At 57.7% G+C, this 26,452-nt stretch overlaps 5 protein-coding genes across 7 annotated transcripts in view; 4 read left to right on the top strand and 1 right to left on the bottom strand.

Annotated features, from left to right (window-relative positions):
* The window catches only part of KMT2A (lysine methyltransferase 2A), a 41,786-nt gene extending 34,551 nt beyond the window's left edge, over positions 1–7,235 (top strand). The window contains 7 exon segments of the mRNA XM_068167828.1: positions 223–393; positions 970–1,044; positions 1,283–1,457; positions 1,607–1,714; positions 2,130–2,213; positions 2,551–2,680; positions 3,044–7,235. Coding sequence (XP_068023929.1) covers positions 223–393; positions 970–1,044; positions 1,283–1,457; positions 1,607–1,714; positions 2,130–2,213; positions 2,551–2,680; positions 3,044–3,319 — 1,019 coding nt within the window. The 3' untranslated portion in view covers positions 3,320–7,235.
* Positions 7,236–7,488: 253 nt separating this feature from the next.
* On the top strand, positions 7,489–8,594 carry TTC36 (tetratricopeptide repeat domain 36). The gene is made up of 3 exons (XM_068167834.1): positions 7,489–7,729; positions 7,860–8,048; positions 8,135–8,594. Exons 1-3 carry the CDS (start codon positions 7,618–7,620, stop codon positions 8,401–8,403), a joined length of 570 nt encoding a protein of 189 aa, XP_068023935.1. The 5' UTR covers positions 7,489–7,617; the 3' UTR covers positions 8,404–8,594.
* Positions 8,595–8,671: 77 nt separating this feature from the next.
* TMEM25 (transmembrane protein 25) lies at positions 8,672–11,069 on the top strand. 3 transcript variants are annotated; one of them, XM_068167831.1, is made up of 6 exons: positions 8,672–9,175; positions 9,258–9,542; positions 9,672–9,962; positions 10,041–10,325; positions 10,427–10,513; positions 10,607–11,069. In XM_068167831.1, exons 1-6 carry the CDS (start codon positions 9,013–9,015, stop codon positions 10,678–10,680), a joined length of 1,185 nt encoding a protein of 394 aa, XP_068023932.1. In that variant the 5' UTR covers positions 8,672–9,012; the 3' UTR covers positions 10,681–11,069. The 3 variants fall into 3 exon arrangements, with proteins under 3 accessions (XP_068023932.1, XP_068023930.1, XP_068023931.1); XM_068167829.1 differs by having other exon boundaries at positions 9,258–9,578; XM_068167830.1 differs by lacking the exon at positions 10,427–10,513 and having other exon boundaries at positions 9,258–9,578; positions 10,041–10,358.
* Positions 11,070–11,202: 133 nt separating this feature from the next.
* Positions 11,203–15,734, bottom strand: IFT46 (intraflagellar transport 46). Its single transcript, XM_068167833.1, has 11 exons — positions 15,672–15,734; positions 15,401–15,583; positions 15,201–15,322; positions 14,640–14,714; positions 14,444–14,537; positions 14,038–14,166; positions 13,390–13,511; positions 12,917–12,983; positions 12,766–12,826; positions 12,460–12,545; positions 11,203–11,620 (listed from the first exon to the last, which is right to left on the bottom strand). Exons 1-11 carry the CDS (start codon positions 15,699–15,701, stop codon positions 11,525–11,527), a joined length of 1,065 nt encoding a protein of 354 aa, XP_068023934.1. The 5' UTR covers positions 15,702–15,734; the 3' UTR covers positions 11,203–11,524.
* A 73-nt stretch (positions 15,735–15,807) lies between these two features.
* On the top strand, positions 15,808–24,144 carry ARCN1 (archain 1). The gene is made up of 10 exons (XM_068167832.1): positions 15,808–15,939; positions 17,306–17,569; positions 18,218–18,397; positions 18,610–18,815; positions 19,344–19,505; positions 20,131–20,296; positions 21,341–21,488; positions 21,777–21,885; positions 22,028–22,232; positions 22,635–24,144. The coding sequence occupies exons 1-10, from the start codon at positions 15,937–15,939 to the stop codon at positions 22,722–22,724; spliced, it is 1,533 nt and encodes a 510-aa protein (XP_068023933.1). The 5' UTR covers positions 15,808–15,936; the 3' UTR covers positions 22,725–24,144.
* Positions 24,145–26,452: the final 2,308 nt, after the last annotated feature.

Here is a 26,452-nt window from a genome sequence, read left to right as displayed (position 1 = left end):
CTGGCTGGATAGTTGTGTCTATTTCAGTTTGTGGGAACTTCAGCACTTGAGATTTCACACTCTAACTGCAACACTGAGAGTTCACATTCTAACTACAACACTATCTGGATTGTTTCTCTTGGGTGGATTTAGCAGTCAAAAGTCAAGTTAAGTAATTTCCATTGTGGAGCAGCCACTGTTCTACCCAGATTCCATCTTTGTGCTGCTTTCTGTCTTTTCTAGGCTCAAAAGCTCTCGAGGAAGAAGAGACCACTTTCAGCTCCCCACTTATGTTTTGGCTTCAGCAAGAACAGAAGAGGAAAGAGTGTAGTGGTGAGAAGAAGCCAAAGAAAGGTTTGGTTTTTGAGATCTCTAGCGATGATGGGTTTCAGATCTGCGCAGAGAGCATCGAAGGTGAGACCAGGGCGCTTCGGGTTCTACTGGCTTTAGCTTTCCATGCTCGGTCAGGTTAGGACTTTGGAGGATATCCTGCTTGCTTTTTTTATAGATTTAGAAGAAAATTAATCTCTTGATTTCCAGCCCTAGAACAATTCTAGCTCCTAGCGATGTCTGGATTTCATTGGTTTGGGTTTTTTGCAATGGAATGTAGCCAGTGGACTATAGAGCATTGCCCCCTTTTGTGTTATCAGTTGACCAGGGAATCAGAGGGTAGGGGATCCAAGCTGAAGGCATTTATTTCCTTTTGTGCCAGAGTGAATTTGGGAGAGGATGGAAGCAAGTGGATGCAAGGATCTTAGTGTTTGGCCCATGAAAGGCAGCAAACCTCACCTTCTCCCGTTAGCTCCACTGAATGTCAGAGCTTGCTGGAAAGCAGCATCCAGCACACACACACAAGTCTGCTGGTGGCCCATTGTTCTTCTGGAAACCTGATAAGATGCAGCAAAACAAGGGTGATAGGAAGGGAGCAGCTTCGGCAGCCCTTGGTGCTCAGGTGCTCTTTGACTCTGGTCTCCTCTTTCTGTGCTGCAGATGCCTGGAAGTCGCTGACTGACAAGGTGCAGGAGGCTCGTTCCAACGCCCGCCTGAAGCAGCTGTCCTTTGCAGGTACCCTCCAGTGCCAGCCTCCTCTGCACCACGCATCTGAACGCGTGGGAGCATAACAGAGCCTCTGTGAGCGGCCTGGGGCTCAGGCCCCGCTGGGGAGGACAACTTCTTCCCCATGATGTGACTGAACCTCTGACAGCTACAGGCCAGCACCCAGCTGTGTCTGACAGGCTGCTGCATCCTGCTCCAGGTCTGCCTTGCCAGCAGGGTTTGTGTTGTGCTCTGTTTCCTCTTCCAGGTGTGAATGGTCTGAGGATGCTGGGGATCATTCATGACACAGTTGTGTTCCTGATTGAGCAGCTGTATGGAGCCAAGCACTGCCACAACTACAAGTTCAGATTCCACAAGCCAGAGGAGGCCAATGAACCCCCACTGAACCCACACGGCTCTGCCAGGGCTGAAGTCCACTTGAGGCAAGTGGGGAGCCTCGTCCTTGGCATTGTTCAGGCTGAGGGCCCGTCGGCTAGCCCCATTGGCACTGAACACGTCAAAGCTGCTGGGGCAACCACATGTTTATTTTAAGTCAGTAGAGCAAACTTCCTTTCCTCTCTCTAAATTGCAGGAAATCAGCATTTGATATGTTTAACTTCTTGGCTTCTAAGCACCGTCAGCCACCAGAGTACAACCCCAATGACGAGGAAGAGGAAGAAGTGCAGCTGAAATCAGCCCGGTGAGCAGCAGGGTTTGAGGTGCAAAGGGGGCAGTAATGCTGTGGGGTTAAAGTGAGCTGATGTGACTTAGTTACTGTTCTTTGAGGTGATGTTTAAAATCTGACAGCTACCAAGCAGTAGCACATACAGAGACGACTCCTACCACAGCAAGAGAACTGTTGGCTGAAGGTGGCTACTGCCAGACCACTCTTCCTCTGAATGGTTCTTTTCCTTGTGAGTGTAGACCAATCTGATGAGAACTTGGGCAGAAAAGGGAGGAAAACGTCTATGTAAACCCATTGAGCTGATTCTGGTTGTGTGGCCAGTGGGCTGCAGTGTCATAGTGCCACAGTCACTGTGTCTTAGAGAAGATCCCAGAGGGAGCATGGCATAGGCTCTCGCACAAAGGTTGATCCTCGGCAATGTCTGTTCCAGGCGGGCGACCAGCATGGATCTGCCGATGCCTATGCGCTTCCGACACTTGAAGAAGACCTCCAAGGAGGCGGTTGGTGTCTACAGGTACAGCTTGGCTCCACTGCTGCTGCCTCTGGGGCAGAGGGAGGTGAAAACTGGGAACCTGCTGTGAAATCAGACCACTAAAATGAGACGGGGGGGAGGGATTCCACTCCTCCATGCTCAAGTTCCATGTTTGAAAAGTAATCCTCAGCACAAAGGACTTGCTGCTTGCTAGCGCACCCTGGTGACAGCCTGGGCCTGTGGGCAGGAGAACCTTCCTGCTGTTCTTGTTAGCGTCACATCACAGAAGAATAAGAGCACTACAAGGATCCATGTGATGAGTAACCTGTTGTCTGCAGTCTGATGTCTCTGAGCTTCCCTTCTCCTGTCGCTCTTTCAGGTCTCCCATCCATGGCCGGGGTCTGTTCTGCAAAAGGAACATCGATGCAGGTGAGATGGTGATCGAATATTCAGGCAATGTCATTCGCTCCATCCTCACTGACAAACGGGAGAAATACTACGACAGCAAGGTGAGTTGTGGGCTTTTGGAGAAGTTCTTAAAGAGTTTGGGAGAACTAGAAAGTGGCTGTGAAGGTAGGACAGGCTGAAAGCTGCACTTGGAACACGGCAAATGGGGGTTTCAGACTTCTCAGGGTACTTCTGCTGTTGCTGGAGCTCTAGAGGCACTTCCTGGGCTGGGAAGGGTTTCAGTCTGGTCCAGATCTGAAGCTTGTGGGCATGAAACAATTCAAGCAGGAGCTTGAGAAGACAAATGAGGAGAGGTCACAGGTGCCCTTAAAGGTGTGACAGTTGTCCCTGTAATGAGCCAGGTTGTTTGCCAGGGCGGCACCGTCTCCATTTCCTGAGCTAACTCTGCTGTCCTCCGTGCACAGGGGATCGGCTGCTACATGTTCCGCATCGATGACTCCGAGGTGGTGGATGCCACCATGCACGGGAACGCAGCTCGCTTCATCAACCACTCCTGTGAGCCCAACTGCTACTCCCGGGTCATCAACATCGATGGCCAGAAGCACATCGTCATCTTCGCCATGCGCAAGATCTACCGCGGGGAGGAGCTCACCTACGACTACAAGTTCCCCATCGAGGACGCCAGCAACAAGCTGCCCTGCAACTGCGGCGCCAAGAAGTGCAGGAAGTTTCTCAACTAGAACTTCTCTGGCTGCAAGTGAGCCCCCATGGGCCTGGGGCAACCCAAAACTTGGGAGTGACCCCTCCCTGGCTGCTCCAATGGGACAGCAGGGCAGAGGCAGGGACAGAGGTCGGCTGGATTCAGGGGCCTGGCTGGCAGCTGTCTCTCGTCAGAGTCGCATCTCCATGTTTGCATGTGCACACCTACCCTTGTGAAGGACGTGGGCAAGTGGAGAAGATCCGCAGTGGTTATGGTTTTGCTGTTCTTATTTCCCCCTGCCCTGGTGTTTGTTTCTTGGTGTGGGGCTAACAATCAGGAGAGGACAGGTTGGTCTGGGCCCCAGCATGAGGAGTGATCGTGGGTCTCCCGTCCCTCTGTTCCCCTTCAGCTCAGCATGCTGAATCCTCCTCTCCCAGCACAGCTCAAGGAGGGTGTCTGGGGTTTGGAGGCATGGTGTGAGCTTTCCTCCCCAGGAGGGAGGCTGCACTCTGCAGGGAGCAATCACTGGGACCATGCGTGTCTGCACTGCCTCCAGCACAGTGTCCGCAGCACACCGCTGGGAGCTGGCTGTATGGTGCTGGGGGATGCTGTGGATGGTTCCTCTTGGAAGGCTGAACGGGGGAGAGCAGCACAGAGCAGCCTGCAACTAGGCTGAGGAAAATCTGGCCAGCACCTCACTCCAAAACCCCTGCCTGCATGCAGAGAAGGGGCTTGTGCCAACACAGTGCTGTCAGTCTCTGCCAGCTTCCTCCTCTGTCCTGCCAGCCAAGGGTGCTTCTAACCAGCAGTGCCTCTGTTGTCACAGAGCTGGTCTGAGGGACAGCTGGGGAGCGAGGGCTGGCTTGGGTTGACCACACACTGCTGTAGAGCAGGAGCTGAGAAGGGCTTGGTGAAGGTTCCCATGAGATTAGCTGTGCTTGGCCTCACTGCAGTGTCCTAGGGCCAGGCAGGGATGCAGAAGGGCAGTCCCATAGGCAGATGCCTGTCACGGTGGCACGTCTTCTGGGCGTGTTCCTGTCCCCTTCCCTGAAAGGTATGGGAAGCGCTACTGAAGCTCAGCAAGCTCAGCAGCAGCCTTGTCTGTGAGGTCCCAGGAGCACCCAGGAAGTCAGTGAGCGACTGGCAGGGTGCAGTCGGTGAGGGGAGAAGCCAAGCCTGCTCCATGGAAAGGCTCTGGCCCTGTCCTGGTGAAGGAAGGTGGTGTAAAACCTCCTCCTGCTCAAGTCTGCTCCACACCTCCCAAACCAAACACCCAGAAGGAAGTCAAGAACCCCAAGCCTGGCAAGTGACATCATCAGATTTTACTCGGTTCTGTTTACAGTTTAGTATTTAAGGTTTTATAAATGTAAATATATTTTGTATATTTTTCTATGAGAAGCACTTCATAGGGGAAAGCACTTATGTCGAGGCTTTTTAAACAGTGGTGTTATCCTAATTTAAGAGAATCTTTCTAATGAGTTTTTTATTTTGATAGGACGGTTATAGGGGTACCTGGCTGGGCACAGTCTGAGCCTTTCTCCAGGGGGTGTCACACTTTGGTTTTGTTTTTCACTCTCGTTCTGCCTTTTTGACTTCAGTAAGTGTTTCCAGGAGGTTTGGCTGGACCTTAAAGTTGATTCACCCATCAGGATGGGGGCAAGGAGGAGAATTGCCCAGCTGAGGAGGAGCCTGACTGTCAGAATTCCTGTCCGTGCTCTGGGTGGGAGCAAGGCTTGGCCTTGCCCAGCTGGCAGCCTCTGGGCATTTAAAAAGGAAAATTGAGGGAAAGTAGGCGGGACCTGTGGGCTGGTGGTACACCCACCCAGGCTCTTTCTCAAAAGCAGAGAGGTTTTTCTGCCAGAAGGAGATGTGGGAAGTGCCCTTGCTTTCCCAGCTGCCCCTGGGGGTAGTCAGCAGCCTCACAGGGAGCAGGAGGGGTGAGGGTGACTTAGGAATGGCACCGGCCGTGGGTGAGACAGGGGTGGGAGCACCTGCAGACTCCCCAGTGCTCTCAACAGGGCATCCCAAATCCATGCCCTGCGGGCCTTAGGCCTTTTCCTCAGACCCTAAGTCGCTCGGCGGGTCCGGACCTGCCGCTGTCCTATTGTTATTGCACTGTGTGATGATTGCTTGGTGATAGCTGTTGAAGAGTCACATTGACGCTGCATTTGTTACTGAGATGATTTGATGCACTGACAGTTTGGGAACGCACATACCTTGAGGTGGCCGAAGCGCGTTGGCCCCTGGGCGGTCTCAGCCCCGTCCCAGGGCACAGCCGCTCCAGCCCTTTCCCCTCTGGTCCTTGCCTCGGCCAGGCCTGTGAGGTTATCCAAGTATCTCGGCCCTGCCGTGTCCCCTTGATGGAGGAGCGTCTTCCGCCTCCGGTGGATCTGCTCCGGCTGGGAAATGCTGCCCAACGCCACCCCATGTCGGGAACGGCAGGGAGGAGGGTCGGGGACAGCGGCTGACATGGGAGCCCCCCAGACCCAGGTGTGGGGCCGGCCGGCTGCCCGCTTTGCTGCTATCCCCATCGCGGCCACCTCGGCGGGAGCCGCTGTGGCCAGTGGAACTGTCTGTACCCCGGGAAGCTGTGCCGCGGCAAGCCCCGGGGCCAATGGCGGGCGGGCAGCCGGCAGCTGCTCTCGCTGCCGCCGCCCCCCCGGGCCCGGCCCGGCCGGCGCGGCGCAGTTCTCCCTATGAATGTATATTTTCTAAGGACTGACGCAGATCGCGGGATCTGAAAATGCTGAAATAAATGGAACCTTCGGACGTTTCTTTCTTTTGTACAGAGGAGGTGGTTTTGTTCAAGGAGACGCGGGTCATTGCAAAGGGCTGGGCATCTTTTCTGTGTGGTTTCCTTTCCTTTCCGAGCAATACCAGGTTCTTCGGCGGGACGGCTCCCTGCAGCATCACGCCACCCAAACCCATGCTACTGGTCCACTCTCGACGCTGACGAGGTTTTTATAGCTATAAATACGATATATATAGGAGCTACTCTAGTGATGCACCGTGTAACCAAGCCTAGTTCAGTATCGCTCCATGGCTTTTACTTCTCTTAACACTATAGGTAAGGATTTGTGTTACAGTTGCTACCCGCAGCCTGGAAGGCCGCGCTGTGCTCCCCCTCCCCCAGCGGGGGCGGGCGGCACGGCCTCCCCGGCCCTCGTGTTCCCAGTCAGTACTTGTACCACTTGGTTTCTTCCTTCTCTTCCTCTCGTTTTGGTCATGGATGTTGGGGAACCACCTGCATAGTGGGGGTGGGGGTGGGGGGGAAACAAACAAAACAAACAAACAAACAGCAGTGTGCTCTGTGCTTTCCTGGTATCTTTTTCTCGAGGTACAATAGCTTTGTCTCTCAGCCGAGAGCTGTTCTTGTGGTGTTTCTTTTACTGGACATAAAGAGTCTCTTTAGTAACTGCAGGTAGGTGAGTAATTGTTTAAACAAAACTAAGCATTTTTAAAGCAGCTCAGCAAAGGCAAGGTTATGTTCTAGGAGTACATTTCTTGACAACTTATCATGTATAACGATTTTTTCTTTTCTCTCTTGTGTTCTTCCAAGCTTCTGGTTGGCTGTTTGGGTTTTGTTGTGTTGTGGATTTTTAAAAAAAAAAAAAAAAACACCAAAAAAAACCAACAAAAAAACAAAACAAAAAAAAAGAAGAAAGTGTCTAAAGTAAATCAGTGTTAACTCCCTGCCACAGGGAAGAAGGAAATACTTTAATAGTTTAAAACAATGCTGAAAGCTCTGCAAAAGACTGAATGTAAAAATAAAAAGTGTACATAGTTGTAAAAAAAAAAAAAAAAAAAAAAACACCGACAAAAAAAAACAAAACAAAACAAAAACCACGGAAAAGAAAAAAAAAAAAAAAGGAGTTTTTAAACATGTTTATTTTCTATGCACTTTTTTTTATTTAAGTGATAGTTTAATTAATAAACATGTCAAGTTTATTGCTGCAGAGGGTTGCTCTTGATTTCTTCTTCCCCCCCCCCCCCCCCCGCCCCCTTCTCTCCACTTCTGGAGCCTCTGACCACGGGTGACCGGTGGGGATGGGAGCTCAGGGCTGCGTGGGGTCCGGGAAGCCCCTTCCTACGCCCCCCAGACCGTGGTGGGCTTGCAGCAGACGCACAGCAGGTTCTGGCTCCTTGCTGCCAGCTTGCATGGGTCACCTTGGGGAGCTGCGGCTGTTCCGGTGGGGCCGGACAGGCGGTGGGGCTGGTGTCCGGGACGGGATAGGACAGGGCTGGGTGAAGCGGTTCTGCAGGGTGAATATTAACCTGCCCCAGGCTGCTGCACCGTATCCCACCGCCCGGCCACGGGGCCTCGGCACGGAGGGCACCATGGCCACGGCGAATGACAGGGCTGTGCTGCAGACCATCTTCAACCCTAGCACCCCATTTGGGGACATCCCTGGGCTGGACGAGGAGGACGAGGAGGATGTCCAGGAGGAAGGTGAGGCGATGTTGGAATCGATGGCGGAGCGGTCGGGGGAAGGAGGCTTTGAGGGCCGGGAGCAGCCCGGAGCCGGACCCCGACGCCCAGCCGCTGCCCCGGCCAAGGGTTCCCCTCTGTGCTGCTGCAGGAGACGCCTTCACACCGGAGCTGCTGGAGCAGGTCCGGGACCTGGAGCTGCAGGGGGTCACCGCCGCCGAGTCGGGGGACGTGAGCACGGCCCTGGAAAGGTTCAGCGAGGCTGTGCGGCTGCTGCCCGAGCGCGCCTCGGGCTACAACAACCGCGCCCAGGCCCTGCGGCTGCGGGGGGACGTGGCAGGTGAGCAGCACGGGGACGGACGAGCGGGCCTCGGGCAGCCTCCCGCGACCCCCAGCCCACCCCGACGCCTCTCTCTCCCTGGCCAGGTGCCTTGCGAGACCTAGACGCCGCCATCCGCTTGAGCCGGGGCCGCGGACGCGCCGCCTGCCAGAGCTTTGTGCAGCGCGGCCTCATCCACCGGCTGCAGGGCCGCGATGAGGAGGCGCGGCGGGACCTGGAGCGGGCGGCGCGGATGGGTAGCGCCTTCGCCCGGCGGCAGCTGGTGCTGCTCAACCCCTACTCGGCGCTCTGCAACCAGATGCTCTGCGAGATGCTGGGACGGCTGCGCAACCCCGGCGACACCAGCAGCGGGTGAGGCGGTTACAGCTGCGCTCCCGGCGTGGCCCAGCCAGGCACGTCCCTGCTGCCGGAGAAAAGCCTTTTCCCGTATCGGAGATCCCGCTGAGCCCCTGCCGCCTCCTGGCTGACAGCGGGGACAGGAAGTCCGGAAGAGCCGCGCTTAGTCCCGGCTCCGCTCCACCCCCAATAAAGCTCCGTGTCCCTGGCGCTTGGGCTCTACTTGCGGCGTTGCAGATGCTTGTGGGGTGCTTCCAGTGCCATGGGCGGCCCCGGAAGCGTAAGACTGGGCCGAGCCGGGTGCTGGGCTGAGCAGGGTGCTAAGCACCCTCCGCTGCAGAGGAGGGATGGGGGACGGGGGAACGTTCATCCCCTGTCCTGGTAGGGTGGTCTCTGGCCACCCTTGCGGCAAGACCGACGCCGCTGCCGCAGCTCAGGGAGGGTGACTGCGGGGCCCCGTGGAGAGCGATGCTCAGAGCCGGACCGGGTCCGCCCCTGCGCCGCTTGCGCGGCTCCCCGTGCGGAGCCAGGCGCAGAGCCGCAGTGCGGGACAGGCTGGACGCGGCAGCGGCAATGCTCCAGGTAAGGCGCAGCCCGCCCGCGTTCCCCGGCTCTGCAGCGCGCCGGGATGACAGGGAGCTGGCGCGGCCGCGGCTTTTGTCCCGCTTCCAGCTGCCACTCTCCTAGCGCTGAGCGTGGCCGTGTGCTATGGGGCGTCGCGGGGGCTACCCTCGCCCGCCTGCTGCTGCTGCCACTGCTGCTGGTTGGCCTCCCGGCGCTCTGCTCCGCAGGTGAGGCTGCTCTGGGGTCCGGTGTGCGGCTCTGGCAGCAGGACCTCGCTGCGGCTCTGACGCGCCGCCGGCTCTCTGGCAGGGCTGGGGGAGCTGGGTCCCACCATCGACGGACAGCGGCTGACAGTGTGTACGCTGCGGGAGGGGGAGAGCAGCGCCTTCACCTGCCGGGCCCCCAGGCCGGTCCCCGGTGCCGCACTGGAGTGGTACCTTGACGGCCGGAGGCAGAAGGCAAACTGCTTGGCCACGGGCACTGCCAGCACCCTCACCCTTACTGCCCGGCGCACCGACCGCGAGCTGAACTGTTCCCTGACAGACCTGGCCACCGGTGAGACCTACAACGCCTCCATCCTCCTCGACGTGCAGTGTAAGGTCCGCAGCACTGGCCCTGCTCTGGCCAGAGGTGCGGGGAGGGCTTCTGGCCCTGATAAATCTTTTTCTTGGCTGTGCTGTTCTGTCCCTCCTGCCCATCTCACTGCCTCTCTTTGTCACCCAGACAAGCCGGAGATCCTGCAGGCAGACGCCCGCTACCAGGAGGTGGAAGATGCTGGGCTCCTCCTGGTGCTCTTCGTGCTAGTGCAAGCCAACCCCCCTGCTAGCGTCACTTGGGTGGACCAGGATGGGCACGTGATGGCCAACGCCTCTGAGTTCCTCTTCCTGGGCGCCACACACTACCCAGGGCTGGCCAACCACTCCCTTCGTGTCCACCTGGGCCGCGCAGCCGGCAACTTTTCTGTCAGTGCTGCCAACAGCGTGGGCATTGCCACTGCCTCCATCCTACCCCCAGGTAGGTGGGGGGTGGGGCGGGCGGGTGCAGAGCAGTGTCTCTGCAGAGGGTGCTGAGGGAGCCACGTTGCCTGTACAGGTCTGCTGGATACTCGCGTGGAACTACCCCTCCTGGGCGTTGCTGTTGGAGCAGCTGTGGCCCTGGGTGCCCTGCTCAGCCTGGGCTCCTGTGCTGCCTGCCTTGTGTGCCGCCGGGCCAAGCCAGTGCCAGGCCAGGGGGGAGCAGAAGAGAGCAGCCAGCTCAGCCACTGCTCCCACTGCCGTGGCTCTGGTCTCCTGCTGCCCCCGGGCTCACGCCAGCCCCGCCAGACCCAGTCACTGCCACCCAACCTGCGCCTCAGCGACTTCGCACAGGAGCCCAGCGGTGAGACCTGTCGGAGCTGGTGCAAGGGGACAGGTGGGGCCACAGGGCTTGATGGGGTGAGGGCCCAATGTCCCAGCTTATGTCCCCTCCCTTCCCCACAGCTTCCTCTAAGGACATAGGAGCTGGTGCCAGGGGAGAGGAGAGCACTGTACTGGGGCCACAAAACCCTTTGGTCCTCAGCAAGCTTGGTGAGGGGGCACAAGTGGGCAAGCAGCCCTGAAAACCATCATCCTTTATGGCCACCCAAAAGGCAACAGCACCACACTGTCTTTGTCTCACAGGTTTGATCCAGTTCCCAGTGTCTGGACGCATCTACAAAGTGCCCAGCACCAGCAGTGATGAAATCTGGCTGTGAGACCTGACCACGAGCCAGGTATGTACAAGCCTCTGAAGCAGCACAGCCGAGGGTGCCAGGGAGGCTGTGCTGTATGGCAAGTGCCCACCAGCCACCTGACTACACAGTAAGCTACCTGCTGCAGGCCTCGGTAGCCTCACTGTTGTTCTGGGCACGTTTTTACCTAGCCTGTGTGCTTTACCAATAGTCAACTGCAACCAAAACATATCAAAGCTGTTTATAACCAGGCTCTGCCAGGCTGCCAGTGCTGTGACTCCTCCTGGGGCAAGGTCAAGCCCCAGCCATGCTTCCTGTGTGATCCTCTGTGCCTGGCACAGAGCTGTGGCAGAGGGGTGAGCAGGGCAGGCCTGCAACAACCAACCCCGCAGCAATAAAGTTGAGCATCAGCATTGTGCCGTGCTGGTTATTTCTCCCAGGAGGCTGCTAAGGGACTCAAGCACAGGAAAAGGGACTCCACAGTGGGGGGCAGAGGACAGGGGAGATCCCCACATCAGGGCTTGGAGCACACCAAGCAGATCCAAGTGTCTGAGCACGGGGTTTATTTCCACTTGCTCCAGTACTTGTCTCGTGCACTGGAGGAGCCTTTACCCAGCAGCAGCTGTGGCACAGGGAGCTTGTCCCTGGGAAGAGCTGGTTTAATGCTGAGGTTCTTGTGAATGAGTCAAACCCAGAGTAATTAGGCATCTTCTGCAATAAATGTGATGAGTCAGAACAGCTCAGCAGCATCTGTAAAAACTGGAGGCTTCTGGAGCATGGAGCACTGCTTCCTGGGCTGCTCTGGTCAAACCCTGATGTCCAGCAGCAGCAGATGCTGAGCCAGGGCATGAGGGTTTAACGTGAAGCTTCAGGCATAGCTTAACACCTCCGTGTCTGCTGCTTGTGAGGGTGGGTTGGAGGGCGAGCTCCTGCCCTTCTTCCCGTCAGCCAGGGACTTGAAATGCTGCAGGAGAAGGAACAGGTTACTGCAAAGTAGCAGATGGGAGAGAGGTGATTCTGCCACTCTGCTCTGGTGAGACCTCAGCTCCAAGTTGTGTTCAGACTGGGTACCTCCAACACAAGAAGAACGTGGACCTGTTGGAGAGGGTCCAAAGGAATGCCACAAAGATGACCAGAGGGCTGGAGAACCTCTGCTAGGGGACAGCCTGAGGAAATTGGGGTTGTTCAGGCTGGAGAAGGAAAGGCTCCAGGAAGACCTCAGAGCTGCATTCTAATATCTGAAGGGGACCTACAGGAGAGCTGAGGAGGGACTGTTCAGAAGGGCCTGTGGGGATAAGATGAGGGGCAATGGTTTGAAACTGGAGCAGAGCAGATTTAGGTTGGACATCAGGAGGAAGATCAGCACAGTGTGGGGTGGTGAGACACTGGAACAGGCTGCCTAGAGCTGTAGCTGAGGCCTTGTCCCTGGAGACATTCAAGATCAGACTTGCTGTGGCCCTTGGCAGCCTGATGACTGCAAGGGGGTTGGACAAGATGACTTTCAAGGGTCCCTTCCAACCCAACACAATCTGTGAACCTGTGAACTGGAGGTCACATGAGCCTCTTCAGCTCTGCACAAGCTGTGTGCTCTGCAGCTGCCCTGACTGTGGTGGGAAGAGCATTCTGGTCTTATGTGAGAGTTAAAATGCAGCATTCCAGCCTCACAGCACATGAGAGGCTCCTTGAATGATGTCAAGGTAGTAGGGAGAAGGGCAGCTTATAAAATGATCCCCATCCTTCTGCAAACACCTACAGCCCAGCAGAGCCAAGGCCAAGGGGAGCAGCACCTGTCAAGCTGCGTACCTGGGAGTTCTTGAACTCCAAATAGAGGGAGAAGAGGACATGCAGGGGCTGGAGCCGACTCTTGTAGACAGGGATGTCCAGAATGGCTGCAAGAACAGAAGTGTGTGAGGGCTGCAAGCAAAGGCTGAGCACCCCACAGCCTGTGAGCCCTTGGGCTTTAGCTTGTCAGAGGCAAAGGTACAAGAGACTGCTGAAGGCAGCTGGGATGGTCCTGCCTGCTTGGGGCTGAGCCTGCAGCCAGAGCTCTTGCCCCAAGGGCGCCGGGCAGGGCCTGCTGCACGCCCCCAGTGCAGCCTCCCCGCTCACCGCAGACCATGTCGATGTACTCGGCCAGCTCGCAGCTCATCTCCGCCGTCGGGAGGACCACCTGGAACAGACAGGACTGGCATCAAATGCAGCAGGGAAGGTGGTGCCAGCTCACATGCTGAGCCAGCTGCTCGTCGACTGCACAACGAACCTTTCCCAGGAGCTCCTCAAACTCTGGTGACCACTCCTGCATCAGGGTCTCAATGTCAGGCATTGGCCTGTCAGGGCAGAAGAGAACATGAAGCTCAGGGTCACATATGACTGGAATGGGTTCCTCCTGTCAGGCTGCTGTAACAGGACAGGCCCTGCTCTACCAGATGAGAGCAGGCAGCACCTCTCAGTGGGGACTTTTTTATTTATCAGTCAAGCTTAAGCCTGCAAAGCTCTGAGTGCTACCTGTCAGACTGATCCAAGTTATGGAGGGAGAAAGAAGTGCAGAGAGGGAGACGGCGTTCAGCACATGCAGATCATGGGATGACTCTGAAAATCCACAAGCCTTCTCCCTCTCAGAGAGATCTTGATGGTTTTACTCTATTCTACTCTACTCCTAGACTTTGCTGATGGTCTCCTACTGAGCTGAGCTTAGGCTGTAGGGGTGTGGGAAGAACTGCCACAGTGGCTCACCTGGTGTAGTGGACTGTGGCAGGAGGTTTGCAGCAGTGCAGCTCACTGATACTCTCAATCCAGCTCTCAATGGCTTTGGGGTTCTTCTCTGCATTCTCCAAACTCTTCACTTTGATCTCATGCTGAAAACAGAAATATAGACCTGGAAGTGTTTTGTGGTTTGGGGGAGTTTTGGCCAGCCCTGCATTTGCTCCCCATTAACCACCCAGCACTACACCAACTGGTTCCTGCAGACAGAAGAGCAGCTGGCAAACAAAACACCAACAACCTTTGACACCAAAGGTGTGGTGGGTTGAAATTCCCCCCCAACATTAACTGTGCCAGACCAGATCAGTTGGAAGCAAATGAGAGCAACAGTGATTTATTTGCATTTTACTACTTCTCTGCTCAAGATCTGTGAAAAATTTTAAAGGCATAGCCTAAAACTACCACAAAGCTTCACCAGAAGGAAGCAGACCCAAAGCCTATAGCAAGACTCTCCTCGAGCAGTGTACTGACCCACCGGGGCTTGAGGCTAAAGGAGGAGGTTATTTCTTTCTGCTTTGAAAGCCAAGGTTTCTGTAGTGGTGTGACACTGTAGCCACAGAGCAGAGACCCTGGTTGTGCTCCAGCCAGCCACAGCCAGCGTGGCCTCCCCACCCCACTCACGGTGACGTTGTGCTGCTTGGAGTTCTCGGTCAGCCAAAGGGAGAGCACCGTGGGGTCGGACTGCTTGGTGGATGGCTCATCCAGCACCAGCAGGCCGAGGTTATCCGGCTTGCCGTCGGGACGGGGAACCTGCAGAGGCACAGAGACCCAGATGTCTGTGGCAACCCCAAGCAGGGGATGCTGGGGCCGCCTTACAGGGCCTCCCTGTGGTGCAGAAATCCCCCTTGAGGACAGATGTGCTCTCTCAAGATGTAGTGCAGTGTTGGAAGAGAGGGAGCACAGGCCTCACCCCAGCCTCCAGATGTGCTGCCAGAGAGGTGGCTGCCTGGCTGCCCCTTGCACCAGCGCCACGCTCCGTTTCGGCTCACGGGACAGGAATGCCTAGGGGGACATGAAGCAACTCTACCTTTAGGAATGCATCAATGTCCCCCACGGCAGGAATGAAGTCTGGAATAAAAGGCTGCAGTTTGTGTTCAATTTCTGTGATCTTGGGAGTGTACCTGGAAAATAACACAAGCACATTGTGGGTGGCCATGACCTGTCCTGTCAAACGTGCCACAGTAAAGCAGAGCCAAGAGTGGGATCAGTCTCCTTCCACTCACCTTTTGATGTACTCAAAGACTTCTCTGAGTTCAGAGGACACCGGCAGGTAGTCATAATCTGCCAGATTGAAATCACTAAAGAAAGGAGGAGAGAAAGGAGGGGAAACGTGGCAGAGATCAGCGCGTGGCAGGCTCTGTACCAGTGCCACATGAGCCCAGCTGAGACAGAACTTCCCAAAGGAGCCCAAAATCCAGGGAGTGCAATCCTCTCTTAATAAGACTTCTTGCACGGGAAAAACATCCCTGTGTGATGTCTGGCTTCAGGCCTCCTAGCCGGGAAAATGGAAAGAAGCATTCGAGGGATGGGCAACTGTCTGTGGTCAGAAAGCTTCCTGCAGGGCTGGCAGAAGGTGGGCAGGAGCCCTGCACAGAGGCAGGCATCCGGACAGCAGCCTGGGACCCTGGGACGGGGGATTACTAATGTTGAAAGCAGAGGAGCAAGAGGATCCTCGGGAGCTCAGTGGTGTGTTTGAGCTGATCCTTTGCTCTCCGGGGCATCCACTGCCTGCCAGCAGGCTGGCCGAGCCCCTCATGCCATCTCCAGCCGGCGGCGCCGCTCACCCCTCCAGCGCAGCCCCGTGCTCCTCTGAGTCGTCTTCCGAGTCATCCTCGGAGGAATCCTCCTCCTCTTCCGAGTCGTCGTCGTCGTCGTCGCTGAGGGCAGCGGAGGCGGCCGCCTGCTCCTGGGGGATTGGGACCGGAACTCACCACCGGCCATCACCGGGTCGGGTGGCCCCTCCTGCCGCCGGCACCACGCCTACCTTGCCGCCGCTGCCCTCTTCGTCCTTGCCGCCATCGGCCGCGCCGCTGCCCGCTGCGGGCAGCCCCGGCCGGCGGGATCCCCGGGGGCGGGCCCCGGATGGCCTCTCCGCCGCGCCGCGCGTAACTTCAGCCTCCAGCAGCTCCAGGGTCTCGCCGTGCGGATGGTTCTCGACCAGGCGGGTCTAGGCGGAGGAGCGCGGTGAGGCCCCGGCCCGGCCCGGCCCGGCCCTGCCTGCCCCGGCCCTGCCTGCCCCGCTCCGCTCCGCTCACCCCCGGCGCGCGCCGTCCCGCCGTCGCCATGGCGACGTGCCCGCCTCGCTCGCCTCTAGTCGGCTAGAGCGACGAGGTCTCCGCTGCGCCGCCTAGCGGCCGGGCGGGTCAACGGGGGCGCGGCCAGCCCTGCCCCGCGCGCCGTGCGTGGCGGCTCTTCCGGCTGGGGACGTGGCTCGGCGCCGCCATCTTGTGGGGCTGCCCGCAGGACGCCGTGTGCGGAGGCAGGCAGGGAGGAAGCGCGGAGCGCAGCGCTGCCGCCGCCATGGTAAGGGCCCAGCCGCGGGCTGCCACTTGCCGCAGCGGGCCGAGGGGGAGCGTCGGGGAGTCCCCGGCCCCTTCCCGCCCTGGCCCCTAGGCCTCGGCAGTGGCCGGGCCCGGAGCAGGCCGGGGCCGGAGCCGGCGCCCCGTGGCCTGGGGGGCACGGCAGAGCAGCAGATCGGGGCAGGTTCTTCTGCCGCCCTGGGGGTCGGGGCCGGCAGCCTGGAGGGACGGCGGGGGCGCGGGGATGGCCGTGCCCGGGGCGAGCGGGAGCGCTGGAGGCCGAGCAGCGCTTGGCAGAGCCGCAGTGCCGCCTCGGCGGAGCGGCTGGGGGCCGCGGGCCGCAGCCTTTGGCACCTGTAAAGGTTGTCTGGGTGCGGCCAAGGCTGCCCCTGGCTGCCGCCGTGCCGGGGCAGAGTGCAGCGCTCGCGGCTCTGTCCTGCCCCTCCTCGCCCGCCCGCGCCGCTGCTCCCGTCCCGAGCAGCGCTGCCGCGGGGTCCCTGCCGCCTCCTGCTCCTTGGCGAGGGCGCTCGGGGACTGCTTGCAGAGACCGGGCTTGTGCCAGACCTGTAAGTACTTCAGGAGATAGCTGTCCCCGAGGTGCAGGGCCCTGGGGCAGCCCCGAAGGAGCCTGGCTCTTTCTACCAGGGCACCCGTACCAGGCACAGCCCACCTGGGGCAGAGGTGGGACGTGAAACCTGTCTGCGTGAGAGTTTGTGGTGCTTGCCCATTAGTAACAGCAGCTGAGAATTTGAAAGAGCTCTGCTGCAGAAACAGAGTCATCCTGATGAAGTCAATTGAGAAGCGGATTTATGAGGGAGGTGCAAGGAGGTCTCAGTAGTCTGAGAGAATGAGAAAGTGTAGACTGGTGGAGCTGTCTCACTGCTTTTTTCGTTGGTGGTGCGCTAAGGTCTCTGGAACACCTGGGAGAGGCACCTCTGGGCTGCAGTTAATGAGCTGCCAGTGCTTTGTTGGCCTGCCCGTACTGCCAGTGTGGCACTGTGAAGAAATGCCGCTCTAAAGCGTGTGTGGCTGTAAGGGCCAGGCTGGCAGAAAACTCGGTAGCAGAGAGCTTCCCCCGAAGGAAGTTGTTAGAGTGCTGCGGGTGGAGGAAGAGCCTGGTTCGGAGCAGGGAAAGCTCCTTCAGGACGCTGCCGCAGCAGAGCCGAGCGGAGAAAGTGAAAAGCAGAGGTGGCTTTGTGCTAGGCACAGCTCAGCTCCTGGCTCTGGGCACAGAGAAGGGTCTCAGGTGGTGTTTGAGGAAAAAGCGCTGCTGGCACGGCAGGGGTGAGGGCGGTGCGGGGCCAGCGGGGCCGCGCCGCCGGGGCCGCGCCGTGCTGGAGAGCGGCTCCGCAGCGTCCCCTCCCGCGCAGGTGCTGTTGGCAGCGGCTGTCTGCACGAAGGCAGGGAAGGCCATTGTCTCCCGGCAGTTCGTGGAGATGACACGGACCCGCATCGAGGGGCTGCTGGCAGCCTTCCCGAAGCTGATGAACACGGGCAAGCAGCACACCTTCGTGGAGACCGAGAGCGTGCGCTACGTGTACCAGCCCATGGAGAAGCTCTACATGGTGCTGATCACCACCAAGAACAGCAACATTCTGGAAGACCTAGAAACACTCCGACTCTTCTCTCGAGTGGTAAGGACCTGCCCTTAGTGCAGAGTTTGTGCCTGTACGGCCCAGAGCAGTGTGGCTGTAAGGGAGCCTCTCGGTGAGCTGGGGCTGAGGCGCTCGCTGCCTCTACCTGCAAACCTGATTGTCCAGATCCTCTTCCTGGCCTGGAAGGAGCTCTGAGATCTGAGTGGTGTTTCTGAGTTGCACCTAAAAGCCCCTTAGCTGGGTTTCAGTAAGACTGCAGGGATGGCATTAACTACTCTCTGCGTTGTTAAGACAGCAGCTGTGCTCCTGCTCAAAGCAGGGCAGCGCTGCGGTGCGTGGTCCTTCGAGCTGCAGCGCTGCCTCTGCATGTGCCTCGGAGCAGCACCTTTGTGCAGCTGCCTCCTTCAGGTGCAGGGTCCTCAGGAAATTCACTGGCCCCAGTGTGTGTTTGGGCTCCTCCAAGCTGATGTTGCAGTTAAGCTGGGAGGTTGTATAAGTGTGTTAGTGTAGAGAAACTAAGAAAAGCAAACTTGTTGTTTATCAGTTACCTCAAGTCAGGAGGAGCAGCTTCGTGGAGTCTGGTCTGGGAGAGAGTCTAGCACAGCTGTGGAGCTCTGGGGTAGGAGAAAAAAAGGTTTGCAGGGTGTCATCTACAGACACTCCTTCAGAATGTTTTCCCCTGTCTAGATCCCTGAGTACTGTCGAGCTCTGGAGGAGAACGAGATCTCTGAGCACTGCTTTGACCTGATTTTTGCCTTTGATGAAATTGTGGCCCTGGGCTACCGTGAGAACGTGAACCTGGCCCAGATCCGGACCTTCACCGAGATGGACTCCCACGAGGAGAAGGTCTTCCGAGCGGTGCGGGAGGTGAGTGGGGACAGCTGCCAGCCAGCTGCGCAGGAGCCTGCCCGGGGAGCACGGCTCTTGGCCTACGGAGGGTCGCTCCTGTGGCAGGTCACAGAAGGATTGTGCTTTTCCCAGCCTCATTTCCTCCCTCTGCAAAGCCTCTATGGGCAGATGCACTGAACTGCTGCTGCTGGGACTGCCAGGCTCTAGCAGCCTCTTGTCCTTCCCTTCAGACCCAGGAACGCGAAGCGAAAGCTGAGATGCGGCGCAAAGCAAAGGAGCTGCAGCAGGCCAGGAGGGATGCCGAGAGGCAGGGCAAGAAGGCGCCCGGGTTTGGTGGCTTTGGCAGCTCAGCCGTGTCCGGGGGCACGACGGCAGCCATGATCACAGAGACCATCATTGAAACAGACAAGCCCAAAGTGGCACCAGCGCCAGCCAGGTGGGTGTACAGCAGGCAGCAAGTGTTCCCTGGAGCCAGCTGTGGCTGAAATGAACGCTCTGGCACATCAGTCCTTTGTCTGTGTAGCCTTGTCCTGCAGTTCCTGAATGGGCAGAGGTTGTCCTGCCTTTGTACAGCCTCCCTCAGCTTTGCTGATGGCCCTGTGTGCACCTCTAAGCCCTGAATGTGGCTGGCTGTAGGCCAGTACATGATGCACCTCCTTGAGACCACCCCCCATTTTATTATCAAGGAGCATTTGTGCTGTGTACCACAGCTGCATGCTATCATCTTTCTGGAGTCTGATGAGCAGAAAGTTTCTCCTTTTGTGTGAGAAAGAGGTCCCAGCTGCTGGGAACTGACAAACAGGACCTAGGTCTACACTAAAACTTAGCAGCCTGCGTGTGGCATCAGTTTCACACATGCCGTTGCCAGAACGGGGCTGCAGAAGGAACACTGTCTTGCTGGGACGATGACTGAGAAAGGAGGAATCTGTTGTTCTGAGGCAACCTGGAGATATTTTTTGTTTAGGCCTTCAGGTTCAAGTAAAGCCTTGAAACTTGGTGCAAAGGGGAAGGAGGTGGACAACTTCGTGGACAAGCTGAAATCGGAAGGAGAGAACATCATGACCCCTGTAGGCAAGCGCTCTATAGAAGCAGCCAAAGTTCTTGCCCCTCCTGTTAACACAGAGAGGTAAGTTTGAGAGAGATCTCCCCACAGCTCTCTGCGGTGCCCATGTGGCTTCATGAGCTGGCTTCTGTGTTTTGTTCCCAGAAGAGGCTTTATCCTGACACTGGTCCTGTGTGCTTGCTTGGCTGGTTCATTTTAAAAGATGGTGGCAAAATCTTGGGAAGCACAGCAGCAAAAAGGCAGACAACTACTTTGAGGAAGTTTCTTAATGGGATGTGTATCCATGGCTTAGCTGAGGCTGGGAGTTTTCCTGTGCCTTTTCTCCTTAGAGCAGCAGCTGGTTTCCCTCTTGCCCAGACACACAGGGGGACCTGCCTTGCTGCAGCCTCAGCAGAGGCCTTCATGCTTTGCTTTGCGCGCAGCAGAGCTGTGCTGAGTGAGCAGCCTGTCCCAGTCTTATGTCAGTGCTGTTTCTGTGGGGTCCCATCTGGCGCAGACTCGCTCCCCAGAGCACCCTGAGTTCACCTGTTGGAGCTTCTGTTGTGCTGCCTACACTGTTCCCCTGGGAGCTCTGTCACCCCCTGGCTCCTTATATGTAGCCGGTCCTTGCTGAGCGCTCCTCTCTTGTCCTGCCCCTTGGATGCCCAGCGTGGGACTTGATGTTTCTGTTTGCTTTCTGTCTGCCTAGTGTGCACATGAAAATAGAGGAGAAAATTTCCTTGACCTGTGGCCGTGATGGAGGGCTGCAGAACATGGAGCTGCATGGGATGATCATGCTGCACATCTCCGACGAGAAGTTCTCCCGGATCCGCCTGCACGTGGAGAACGACGACAAGAGGGGAGTGCAGCTGCAGGTAAAGCCTGCGCCGTGTCCCGCGCTGCCGCAGCCGCTCTGGCCCAGACTCTGAGAAGTCCCTGAGCACGCTGCTGTGCTGTGTTCTGGTCTAAGCCTCCCCAGCAAAGAGGAGCAGTCCCACACAGGGCCAGCTCGTGCTGCAGAGACTGAAGTTCTCTTGAGAAGCGCAGCCCTGCACTGGTCTCCTGCCCTGGCAGCCTTTCCTGTCCCGCAGCACTACGGCCTGCTGTGCTGTCTGAGCTCACCTGGACTTAGCAGCAGCCGGGCGTGTTGCTGGTGCTTGTCTGTTTGCTGTGGCTGTGGGGGGTGTTGGAGTAAACTTGCTGTGCCTGTGAAGAGTTAACTTACTTATCTAGGGAGCTGTTGCTTCCTGAGGTCCACTTGTGTCCTGTCACTGTGTCTGAGACCACTGCTGGAGCCCTTGGTTACAGTCAGCAATGGCAGCTTCAGAGATTCCTAAGGCATTCATCCTCCCCTCTCTCCTTCTGGTTGTGTGACCTTACTGATCACTTGGAAGCTGTGCTGCTTTGATACACTTCTCTGCTCCTTCCTTCTCCTCACAAGGAGCTTATCCACACATAGCCAGCTGCAGGGCTGTGTGTGCAACAGGAGGTTCCTTATCAGTACATCTCACAAGCTAGTTCCTAACTGGTCCCACATGTGCAGCTTTAGGGGGAAGAGGAGATAAACCCAGTGCTGACCTCTTTCTAACGTAACTCAAACATAGGCTTGCAGAATTCCTCTGCTTCTGCAGAGCTGCTCAGGCTGCTGTTGTGAGGTCAAGTTTGGCTGCAGGGTTGTGTGTGTGTTCAGGTTGCTGAGGGAAGCAGCATTTCTGGGGTTTCAGGGTGTTCTTTCCAGCAGCATTAGAGTTTTTTTCATCTTAAGAGAGATGTTGATGGTGGGTCTCCAGGTTGGTCTTTTAAGACTTGTCAGGGAAAATACTCCAGGAAGTGTAGGCCTGTCTTGCAGGAGTCCACACTACCCATGCACAGCTCCCTCGGGCTGAGAGCTGCATCCTGGGCACGTGTTCCCCTTCCAGACTCACCCAAACGTGGACAAGAAGCTCTTCACCGCGGAGTCGCAGATCGGTTTGAAGAACCCAGAAAAGTCATTCCCCATCAACAGCGATGTGGGTGTGCTGAAGTGGAGGCTGCAGACCACAGAGGAGTCCTTCATCCCATTGACAAGTGAGTGTGCTCCTGCCTTGGGGGCTTGGGCGGCACAGGCTGGTGTTTACCTGCTGCTGGCTTGTGCCTGGCCTCATTCCGGCCTCTGGAGTGTGGCCCCCCGTAGGATGCTGTGTGTCTTCTGTTGGCTAGTGCCTGCTGCTCTCAGTAGCCTCCAGTTTCTGTAAGGCTCTTGGAGAAACTAAAAGCTTTTCTTGGAGTGAGGCTGTTTGCTGTGCTTTCATCTGCTGAAAGGCTGCACCCCACAGCAGGTGGGCATGGTTCAACATCATGTTTCTGTGCCCTCAGTTAACTGCTGGCCCTCGGAAAGTGGCAACAGTTGCGACGTTAACATCGAATATGAATTGCAAGAGGAGAGCCTGGAGCTGAATGATGTCGTCATCACCATCCCCTTGCCGTAAGTAGCTTTTCTTGTCCAGGCAGCACTAACCTCTGCTGTCCTGGATTCTGCTGGCTCCACTGTCCAGGCCATCTGCCTGCATTAGCATCCCTTAGCTCTGTGCAGGTGAGCAATGGGGCCCTCTCGCTGCCTGCTCTAGGTCTGGCGTGGGTGCCCCGGTGATCGGGGAGATCGATGGCGAGTATCGCCACGACAGCCGGCGGAACCTGCTGGAGTGGTGCCTGCCAGTGATAGATGCCAAGAACAAGAGCGGCAGCCTGGAGTTCAGCATAGCAGGGCAGCCCAATGACTTCTTCCCAGTGCACGTCTCCTTCGTCTCCAAAAAGAACTATTGCAACATACAGGTACGGCTGCCGCTGCCAGGCTGGCTAACGATCGCCATGCTGCGCTGCTTGGGCCTGCTGGCTCTAGCCAGCAGCTGGATCCAAGAGTGCCAGCAAGCACCACCGGCAGCCTCTGCTGCCCAGAGCTTGCCTGCGCTTTTCCTTGTGCCTTCAAGCCTCTGAGTAACTCCCCTCGGAGTTCTCTAAGGAATCCATCAGTGTTCTGAGCCAAGAAGCTCCTCTGCATGGGGATGTCTGCCCTGGCTGCTTAGCAGCTGCCCCTTCACTCACAGCACAGAAAATCCTTGTCCTGTTTCCTGGGAACTGCTCTTTCCCTCGGGGCTGGCTCTCCCCTAGTGCCTGCCCCAGCATCGCGGGGGGAGCAGCACACTGCTGGCCTAACTCTGCCTCTTGTCCCCGCAGGTTTCCAAAGTGACCCAGGTAGACGGGAACAGCCCTGTGAGGTTTTCCACTGAAACCACCTTCCTGGTGGACAAGTATGAAATCCTGTAACGCCAGCCATGGGGGAGTGCAAAGGAAGAAACTTTTAAATTAAAAAAAAATAGAGGCTGAAGTTTATTCTGAATGTTGGGAACGCTGCAGCCCCCCCTCTGCTGAGCGCCGTGGCTCCGCCACCCGCAGCGGGCTTGGGTCACAGGCGCTTTTGGCAGAGAACTGAGGTGCTCGTGGGGGGAAAGACTACAAATTTCTTTGGCAGGTTTTTTTACTGGCCAGCAGAAGAGCAAGATCTCCCCTGAGAACCTGGCTTGGGCATGTCCCCAAGCTCAGTTCCAGCACCTCCCAGACATAGTTTCCCTCACTCCTGAAGCATCGCTGCGCTTCTCCCTCCTTGGTGCTGCTGTTTGGATTCCTCCTCAGCCCTCAGCGCTCGTTTCCATCAGTGGCAGAGGTTAACAGGCACCTCGCCTCTTTGCACCCTTCTGTCTGGTAGAATCAGAGCAAGTTGGCCTTGGGGTCCATCTTCCCTCCCACAACCCCCCCACCTCAGACACCAAGTTTGTCTGCTTGCCCAGCACAGTTACTGCTGTTCCCCTGCAGTGTCTGGGGGGAGAGACTCGGGGCGCTTTAGCTCCTGCTGCTGCCAGGCGAGCATCCAGACACAACTGTCCCTGCATGGGCTCGCTGTCTGCTACTCTGGTAGCTCTTGGGCCAGGGTCTGGAGGCAGTTTAATTTGGTTGGAACCAGCTGCATATTGGTTTTGGGGTCCTTGTGGTGTCTGGGAGCTTGAAGACCTGGCCATGCAGACTCAGTTACTCAGCTTCTGTGTCAGTACCTGGCCCAAACTCATGTTTCTCAGTGGGTGTGAGTGAAGGACGAGGAGATGATGATGCCATGAAACTGGGGCCTGTTCTGCATGTGAGCAGCACTCTGGTCATGTCCTAGAGTCTATCTTACTCCTGCTGCTTCAGGAGCAGCATTTGCCTCATCTCGCTGACCTGTGCTCCCAGCCAGACTCTGGCCTTTCACTCGCCACTAGCCAGGGCTCTGGGGAGCTGCCAGTGGCCCTGAGCACGCAGCTGGGGAGCAAATGTCCTAAAAGCTCCCCAGGAGCGGCTCTGCAGGGGCAGAGTCTCCTGGTTTCCCTGCCAAAGAAGTTTGTGGTCTCTCTGCCAGCAGCACCCCAGAGGAAGTCACCCTGAAGATCCCTGTCCCGGTGAGTGAGCCCTGTCCCTAGCACCGTAGGCAACGATGATGTCTCTGCTCGGTCCTGTGTGAGAGCTGCTTGTATGATTTTAAAATGGAGTTGGGGTTAGCTGGAGCATCCATGGAGCTTTTTTTGTTCTTAAGTCATTGAGGGCAATATTTAAACCGAGCTCCCCCTTTTTGTAACCCTGCCCGGTAGGGAATAGAGCACATTCCAGTATACGCGGAGAAACCCCGAGACTGTAACCGAATAAAAGTATTGTCAAAGGAGGTGCTGCGGGTCCTGGGGTCCTTCCGAAGCGAGGCCGGGGCGGGTCAGTGCCGTCCCCCGCCCCCCGGCACCGCGGGGCGTGACGGGGCCGGCACTGGGGCGGGGACGCGGCCACCGGCAGACGCGGACCAGCGGCCGCGAAGCTGGGACGGGACTGCTGGAGCGACAGAGCGGAGGTGAGCGGCGGCGGGGTCCGGGAGGGTACACCGAGCGCTGGGCAGGACTGGGAGCAGCTTCGGTTAGTGGGACACCTACGCGAGGGATCCATTCCCCGGGAGCCGCTGCCTTTCGGAGGCCGCTGGGGCCAGGGGTGTCCTGTTTGCCGGGACCTCCAAGCGGGCAGCGCCTCGGGGGCAGGCTTGGGATGGAGAAGGGGCTCCGTTACCCCGGCCTGTGGTGGGAGTCCCGGCCCAGGGGACTCGTGACGTGCGGAAAAGACTTCACAGCTCGGACAGAGAGCATAAATTTACTTTTCCCTTCATCACTCCTAGGGAGGGGTGCGCGAAGGAGCTGTAGGCGAACTCCCTTCAGCTGTGAAAATTCTCTTGGCACAAGGCTTCGGGCGTGCGTGGGTGGGAAGCAGCTAGAGCCCGGCGTCCAGGTCGGCAGTGGGTTTGTTGGTGTGGGAGACCCCAGAGGAGCTGGCCGCGCGTGGGAGGCCGGACGAGGCTCTCTCCACTCTAAATCCGGTTGCGGCTCCTGGGCGACTGCGGGGAGACGCCGCTTGTCCCCAGAGTGCCCCCTCCGTCCTCGGCGGCCCTCGGGGAGCCTGGGAACGGGGCTGGCCTGGCCGGCCCCCGCTCCGCGCCGGGACCTTGTTTACTGAAGCTTCCTGACACGTTTTCACCGCGTCCCCTTCAGCCGCTGCCAGAAAACCCAAGGAATTTGGCAGCCCCAGGAGGTATCCAGCTGCTGTGTCGAAGGGCCGGCCACTCTCCGGGCCCTCTGGCTGCCCTGTGAGACCCCAGCCCTCCCTGGGCACCAGGCAGGGGCTGCAGCAGGGCAGATTCCCCAGCGAAGCACCGCAGGCAGCACAGACAGAGACCAGGCAGCAGCAGGGCAGGGGTGATGAGGTGCTTTTTGAGTTACTTCTGGTGCATTTGGGGTTGCTGTGCAATGCCAAGTACTGGTGTGCACAGGTCTGAGGCGGGCAAGGTGCCACACGGTGTGATGGAGCTGTGGGTTTGTGTGACGAGGCAGCGCCTGCCAACAGCCAGACCGTAGAAAGAAGAGAGCAGTGTCTGTTTTGGAGAGTTGAGATTTGCCCCTGCCCCTCTCCCAGCAAACATAGTGCTGGGTGATGTGTTTATGCCAGCAGCCAGATCCAAGACCCACTAAACCCACCCTGCTGGGCTGAGCAGTGGCTGGCCTACAGGTGTGAAGCCATAGTTTGCTGTGTGAGGACTTTGAGGTTTGTCTCTATCATGCAACAAGGGGCAGTGGTGGTGATGTCCCTGACCGTGCTGCGGTGGCTAGAGGCACACACTCGGTCTTTGAGCTCTGGCAGCACTTGGGGCCGTGTATGGCATCACCAGCCCTCAGAGGTGGCTCCCCTCAGAGAGGGTCAGGTTCAGGACAGTTGGTCTCTGTGCCCTCCCCAGCCCAAGCACGTGTCGGGCAGCCTTCATCTCACAGAGAGCCTGAGGTGCGATGCCGGCAGGGCTGCAGCCTCCTCCAGAGCGCAGCTGTGCCGCGGGAGCGCTGAGATCAGCGGGTGGGGCCGGGATTCCTCGGCTCCCGACTGAGCTGTCTGGCAGCTGATTTACGGTGATGTTGTTGCCAAGAGCCTTGCGTTGTCACAGCAACTGTGGTGCAGCTCCCACCAGCCCCTGCCTGGGTGGGATGGGTTCTGCTTGGCTCCCCTTCCTCAGTGTGGGGTGCAGGCTTAGAAGCCAGTGGTGGGAGCAAGGTCCTCACTCCTCTCTGGCTTTGTGGCAGAGATGGACTCCCCTTTCCCAGCTGCTGGCGGAAGGACAGGTTGTGTGCTGGGGTAGAGGGTGTGGGAAGGGGTAAGTGCACCCTAACTGCATTAGCAGATGGGGAGCGAGCAGGCAGCCAAATTGGACAGAGGCTGCAATGCTGTGTGCTGCGGGGCCTCAGCCCCAACGGTGCCTCCTTGGTGATTCGCCCAGCGGCGGGCAGGGAGGAGAGGCCATGTGGTGGGATGCTGAGGTGTGTGATGCTATGTACCTGCCTCTTAAACGCTGCATCCTGGGCATGGCTGGTGTCTTATGTCAGGCTGTGCCAGGCTGTGCTCCAGTGCATTGGCACGGCCTTTTGTGAGCAAGGGATGCCTGGCTGTGC

Source organism: Melanerpes formicivorus, unplaced genomic scaffold (assembly GCF_026170545.1).
Source record: "Melanerpes formicivorus ecotype bairdi unplaced genomic scaffold, bMelFor1.0.p_v2 SCAF_123, whole genome shotgun sequence".
Lineage (NCBI taxonomy): Eukaryota > Metazoa > Chordata > Aves > Piciformes > Picidae > Melanerpes > Melanerpes formicivorus.
The sequence above is the reverse complement of the archived record's forward strand: the minus strand, read 5'-3'. Positions and strand labels throughout refer to the sequence as shown.